Source organism: Melampsora larici-populina (assembly GCF_000204055.1).
Source record: "Melampsora larici-populina 98AG31 unplaced genomic scaffold MELLAscaffold_24, whole genome shotgun sequence".
Classification (NCBI taxonomy): domain Eukaryota; kingdom Fungi; phylum Basidiomycota; class Pucciniomycetes; order Pucciniales; family Melampsoraceae; genus Melampsora; species Melampsora laricis-populina.
In genome coordinates this window covers 846,172-853,315 of record NW_006768788.1, presented here as the reverse complement: position 1 = coordinate 853,315, position 7,144 = coordinate 846,172, and the positions used below count along the sequence as shown (strand labels likewise).

Here is a 7,144-nt window from a genome sequence, read left to right as displayed (position 1 = left end):
CCACAGTGCTGGGCTCCAAATTGGGGCTATCACCAAATTTGGTGACTGAGCCCCAATTTTTTGTTGCAATGCCGGTCCCCATTGCCAAATCATTTTGTAGCCGGCTTCAAATTTTGAGCTTTGGGCTACAAATTTGGCAACAAAAAGCCGGGCTGGAAATTCCCGCACTTGCTCAATCCCATACCTCACACATGTAAGCCCATGCACATCAATCTCAAAGTGTGTGTAAACACATAGAATGTACACTTTTGTAGCCCAAACGACTGCATCCGGATTGATTTGGGGCCCCACCAAATTTGAATTTGCTTGATTTGGAGCCCCGATTTGGAGCCCACCACTGTGGATGCTCTTATTGGATCCCTTTCAGAACTTAAGCAATACTTCTAGGATCACCCTCTGGCACCAATAAAGAAGTTTTCAAAAGGACTCTCCCAAAAAAACCAAGGTAGATCCATAAGAAAAATTTATAATGTCTAAATCTTGAGGACAAGAACTCTTATTTGTCTGATTTATAAAGTTGTTGATAATTTGCTTAGATGTAATGATGATGATGGACTTTTATGGCAGGTGGGAGAGCTCTTTATATACTCACATCCCAGAAAAATCTCTCTCACACAACTTGTGGTTTGATTACATACACATTTGGTGTATGTAATCTTGATTTAATATTTAGACATTTTAGCTTGTTACACGTGTGCGTGACTCTTGTGTTACTCACATGATGGGCCTTGTGAAAGGTTATTTTGCTAATTGTAACCACTTGGATAGATTTACATGTTTGTACATATGTAATTACATATGGAACTATATGTAATTATATATGTAATTGACTCTTGAAACTGAGCAACAAGTTGTAAGTATCATTTTTATTATTTTGTTATTGTATTTCAGCTCTTTGGTACTAGTAATAGGGCTTGGGGCTGAAAGTCTTGACAATTGCCCAGCAACATAGGCACTCCACTACATGAAGATTTGATATAGGGCTTCACAGGTAGTGTCTTTCCTTCTTCTCTTAATGTTCTCCTTTCCTGATTTCCTTCCTCTACTTGCTACTTCTCTCTTCTCACTCATAAATAATAAAAATCACTGTAAAGATCATACATTTAACCCAAGTGGGAATGGAAAAATGATGAAGAGTATAGTTTGTCATTAAAGGATCTATCACTGCACATCTGAATCATAACACCCACACACACTACATATGTTCAGCAGGCTGGGTGAATGGGTGGCTATCATGTACATACAGGTCTTCTCATTTATCTTCTTGTATAAATTAGTAAATCACATGTGATACATCATGGAACTTTTTCACTGTGACAGAATTGTCCCAAAAACTGATTACATACATACACTTCCATAGCTATGCAGGCAATACTCTTGAAGCCAATTGTCAGTAACAGAAAGGGTGTTACATGAAGTTTGATTGACAAAATCACACCAAAACCTTGAGTGAGTGTATGTAGTCAATTTTTGACATGATTTTCTTAAGCTGAAAAAAAGTTACAGCATGTATATTACCCATGATTCAATTATCCAGATGAGCCCATAGCTGAGCAGATCTGTATGTACATGATAGCCACCTACTTACTCAGCCTGCTGCACATATGTAGTGTGTGTGTGGATGGTATGGCTCAGGTGTGCAGTGATAGATTTGAAAGTGGGTGTAAGGGTGTTTTTTAGTGGTGTGAATTTACATTTTATTGTTTGTTCTGTAAAGTGAACAAAAGAGACGAAAAGATTTGATGTTTGAGTATGAAGTTTGAATTTTAAGGTGAAAAATGAAGCAGCAATAGCCATCAGAATAAGAATAAGAAGGATTTGAGAAGATTGGGGTAAGCAGTTGAAACCTAAGCTTGGATAAGTAAAATGAACTAACCCGATTCGAAAGTTACATCAGCAAGAAATGATTATTGCAAGATGAAAGAAAATTTAAAGATTAAAGTCAACTTGAACTTCATTCATCATCATCATCAAACAACAAAAACAACAAATCAAGAATCAGAATCAGAATCAGAAGAAGATATCTTCATTAATCGATCAGAATGGAACTCATTAAATTCAAATCTAAACTCGATCGATCCAATCCTAATCTCAATCTCATCATCTTCATCATCATCATCATCAAAACCATTAATCATTAAAGCTAAACTAGATTCAAATTCAACCAATACTCCAACAACAAGTAAGTCATCAAACTAAACCAAACTAACTCATACTAAGAAACTCAAACTAACTCATGAATCCTTACTGATTCCTTAGGATCTCATTTGATTTATGATCATCTCTTCATTCATCAAGAACCTTCCGTTCCAATCCAAATCTCACCAATCCATCAACTTATCAATCTAAATCAAATTTACTTACGATCCATCAATCAAATCTCTTATCAATATGCTAAATCAAACCCATCTGAATTCCGTCATCAACTCTCAACCAAGATCATTCGTCAATCTCATCACATTCATCTTTTAAAGAGTTATTCTTATCAGGTCATTCTGACCGATCCGGTCATCCAAGGTGGATTCGATTTACATTCAACTTCTCTTACTTTACTTTCACCTTCACCTTCACCTTCACCTTCTCATTCTCAATCAAATCATTCATTCATTCAAACCGATCAGATTCAAATCCAATCAGATCAAGAAGATGACATCGAAATCGAACCTGACTTTCTGGCTCATTCTGCTCTACGAGTACCCTTGATGCTCACTACATCTTTAACCACTTCAACTCCACCACTCTTACTTAAACCAATTCCATCTTATCATCATCTTTCATCAGATAATATCCTTCAAGCTTTTGTTCGTACCAACACCTTGGCTCAACTTGGAGTATGTAAAAATGATTGGGTTTTACTTTATTCGACTTCAAATCAAGAACCTATCAGATTAATCAAACTCTCAGTTCCTTCAAACCCATCCAGGCTTTTATCAGATCAAATCTTGATCTCTCCAATCTTGTTGAACCAATCCTTCAATTCAACTCAACTTAAAATCTCACCGGCTCGATCTCACTTGAACCTTCCACCACGCTTTCCTACTCTAAGATCCGTGACTTTGGCTCGCATTGCTTCTCCTCAAGTTGGACTTAAACAATTACAACTTGTCTTTTTACATTCACTTTCGGATTATTTTAAATCTCATGATAGGATTATTAAATTACATGATCTCATTCCGATTCCTCTGGATACTCGTTTGTCTCATTTTCTTCCTTTGAACAGTACTACAAATGATGAACTAGGATTGATGGAGAATCCTAATCTTTTAGACATCGAGTTGGTTTATCTCTTGATGTTTTTTTTCCTTAGAATCATTACCAAACTGATTTTTTTTTTGTTAATTTGTTTTTTCAAGTCTAGATCTTGGTCCACCTCAAACGATAATTTATTTCAAAGTGACCCATTTAGAATGTTTTCCTACTTCAATCCCACCAGTTTTTAAATCTAGTGATCCAAAAGATTTTAATAAGTTAAATCTTAAAGAAGAAGTCACGAATCCGATTGAAGAAGTAGAAGAAGATCCAGAGATGAGTGACTTACTTGAAAAAGCAAAACTAGGTGCGATTCTAGATCCTAATTTAACTAAACTCGTGCAAACTGGAGTAGAACAAAGTTATGTTCCTAATTTAGCTTCGTCACTTGGTTTACGTAAGTGATTCATCCATTGGTTCCCTATATGAAATCATGAACTAAGACTTTTTAGTTTTCTTTGATTGAAAATCCAATGGATTTTTGGCATATTCGTTTAGGTGGATTACCTCCATTCGATCCTTTGAATCTGGATGATGAACCTACTAGAAAGTTATACGAAATCTTACGATCAAGTTCACAAGCTGATGCAACCCAATATGATTTACCATCAACCATCTTGATTAATGGTCAGAGAGGAGTCGGCAAACGAAGATTGGTTTCACAAGTCACCTCTGCCTTAGGTTATCATTTAGCAGACCTTAGTACGTTTTCGATTATCGGCGAAACAGAGATCAAAACATCAGCTTTATTAGAATCTTGGATCGAAAGAGTCACTTTGGCTGGACCATGTGTCTTGTTCTTAAGACAGATTGAAGGGATTGCAAGAAAGATTCAAAGTATCGAAACAGGTGGTCGAGAACCTTCGTTAGTGAGGATCTTGGATGAAGCATTAAAAGGATTGAAAGAGAAAAAACCCAAGTTTCCGGTGATCTTGATTGGTAGTACATCTGAACTTGATCAAATCTCAATGGGATTATTGAATTTGTTTAAATTAAAACTGAATGTTTTAGCACCTAATGAACATCAGCGGATTCGAATTTTAAAAACTTTAACTGAAAGAGATTTGATTTCAATAGATGTGAATTTTGATTTATTAGGTAGAGAAACCAGTTCATTGGTTGCGAAAGATTTAGTTACACTTGTAAGTAAGACTCGATATAATGGAATGAAACGAACGATCTTACAACGAAAAGTTTTAATGGAAGATCTCAAAGGGTCAGGAGGGATTCAATTAAATCAAGAGGATTTTGTAAACTCATTAAAAGAGATTCGAAAAGGATATTCCGATCGGATTGGAGCTCCAAAGATTCCAAATGTGAGATGGGAAGATATTGGAGGATTAAAAGAAGTGAAATCGGTGATTTTAGAAACCTTAAGTTTACCATTAAACCGACCTGAATTATTTGCAAATGGATTGAAAAAACGATCTGGAATCTTATTATTCGGACCACCTGGAACAGGTAAAACATTGATTGCCAAAGCGGTAGCTACAAGTATTGGAATGAATTTTATGAGTGTCAAAGGACCTGAATTGTTAGATCAATATATTGGAGAATCTGAATCGAAAGTTAGAAAGGTGTTTGAGAAAGCAAAAGAATGTAAACCGAGTGTGATCTTTTTTGATGAGTTGGATTCATTGGCTCCTAGAAGAGGTAATCAAGGTGATAGTGGTGGAGTGATGGATCGGATCGTGAGTCAATTATTAGCTGAATTAGATTCGATTTCGAACGTCAATAGTACAGAAGAAAAAAATCGAGACGGAGGTGGTGGTGGAGGAGGAGAAGTGTTTGTGATTGGAGCGACTAATCGACCTGATTTACTGGATCCGGCTTTACTTAGACCTGGTCGATTTGAGAAATTGGTTTATCTAGGAGGCATCGAAACGGATGAGAATCGATTAGAAGTGATTAAAGCCTTAACACGTAAGATGAAATTAGATGAAGATGTAAGATTAGAAGAGGTAGTGAAAAGATTAAATCGTCGGTGTCAAGTTGGAAATGGAAAGATGATTGTCACTGGAGCTGATCTTTATTCGATTTGTTCGGATGGAATGATGAGATCGATGAGAAGGATTACGAATGAGATTGAAGTGAATCGAAAGAGAAGAGGATCGGATGAAGAACTTGAAGGGGTTCAAGAGGTTTTGATCAAACAAGAAGATTTCATTGGAGCTATTGAGGATTGGAAGAGTAGTGTTAGTGAGAATGAAATGAAACATTATAAGGCGGCTCAATTGAAGTTTACTAAAGAAGGAAACTTGTTAACTGGAATGGATCAGGATGAGAAACATGAAGAAGAAGGAATGGGTAAAGAAGGAAATGGGAATGGAGGAGATGTGAATGGAGAGTTTGAGCATGAAGGCAAGGGGAAGGGGAAGGGGAAACAAAAAGAATTTGAGAATGGGAATGGGAATGGGAAAGAGAATGGGAAAGAGATGGAGAATGGAAAAGGTAAAGGTAAAGGTAAACAAAAGATGATTTGATTAGAAACTCAAAATTAAATTTATGTGTATGTGTATGTTTATAAAAAGTTCAGATTGAGGTGTTTTTATTTTATTTTGATGTAATATAGGGTATATAAAGTAATAAATTATGAATATTTTTGATTGACAAACTGAAAATGAAACATTAAAAGTTTATACAGGTGTTTGAGAGTGGGGTTTACTTTTTTTTTGGTTTGGATGAAATTCAATTGAAAGGATGATTTGAGTGGAAAAGGATTTACAAAGAACATCAATGATGTATGATGTATGGATAATTTTGATTTGGTAGAAAAAGAAATGTGGGATGAAAAGAGAGTGGTTTGAAAGATAAAGATGTGTGTTGAAGTGATGTCTAATTAAAGCTTTAAGAATATTTTTTTGGAAGTCTTGTTTGAAAGAAACAAACTTCAAATAATAAATCTCATTAAATCTAATCTGATCTTCACAATAACCTAAAAATTATTCTTTATTTTACTGATGATGAAGAAGAAGAAGATTCAGAAGGAATGCATATGAGATGCTTTGTCTTCTGGGATCACAATTGATTTGGGTGACACGTTGGGGTTGTGTGGTGGTGCTTCAGCCGCTATACGTGCAGCACACTGTGGGTGGAAGGGCGAGTGCAGCAGGTTCTGGTCATCTGCGTTGAACAAACGTTTGGCCGTTGTGGAGGGGTCTAGCTTGATCAGACCTCTCACACACGCGGTGCACTTCATTGGGATGGTGCCTTTTTTGCTGCACACATGAGCATGGTGTTCTTTGCCACAGTATGGGCACATGGCTTGGTCTGGGCAAGACGGTGCTGTATGACCTGTCTTCCTACAGTTGTAGCATCTTTTGGGCGGTTCCCTACCAGTTTTGGTTTTGTGGAGCCCGGGTCCAAACCAGATTTTTTCCTTGACACATTTGTCAGCCTGTGCTTGGTTGTTAAGACCAATCAGCAGCGTGGAATACCGCTTGGATGGATTGTCTTTCAGTTTGGGATTGAGCCATCTGATGAAGCTCACGCCTTGGAGCAGCTCGGGATTGAAAGCAAGTAGCTCCTCCTTGTGGTTGTAGACCTCAGGGTCAAAGGTGGTTGGGATTGCGTGAACCAGGATGGTGAAATGCTCCGGCTTCACTTGTAAGTTTGTTGAAATGCCTGGAAGCCATGTCTGTTCAGATTCTTTGACTTTCTCGGCATGGCTAGCCGTTTCAAAATGCAGGACCATATCATTTGATGGCTGCTGTTGTACTTTTTTCACAGTCACAGTTGCCTCGGACAAATCAGTAGCCTTTATCTTGTGTGTTTTGAAAGCTGAGTTAAATCCCTGAATTAACTGGGTGACCAACAGTCCTCCTAATGCAACAGAAGACTTGTCTGTCTGTGTGAGGGTGATAGTGTTAGCCATCCATTTTTGAGAAGCAGGCTT

The 7,144-nt window shown here is 37.2% G+C and overlaps 1 protein-coding gene across 1 annotated transcript; it reads left to right on the top strand.

The window, feature by feature from the left end:
• Positions 1–2,702: 2,702 nt before the first annotated feature.
• Positions 2,703–5,732, top strand: MELLADRAFT_123847 (putative peroxisomal biogenesis factor 6; the record flags this gene model as incomplete). The annotated part of the gene is made up of 5 exons (XM_007411293.1): positions 2,703–2,959; positions 3,149–3,274; positions 3,354–3,646; positions 3,748–4,986; positions 5,032–5,732. The coding sequence occupies 5 exons, from the start codon at positions 2,703–2,705 to the stop codon at positions 5,730–5,732; spliced, it is 2,616 nt and encodes an 871-aa protein (XP_007411355.1).
• Positions 5,733–7,144: the final 1,412 nt, after the last annotated feature.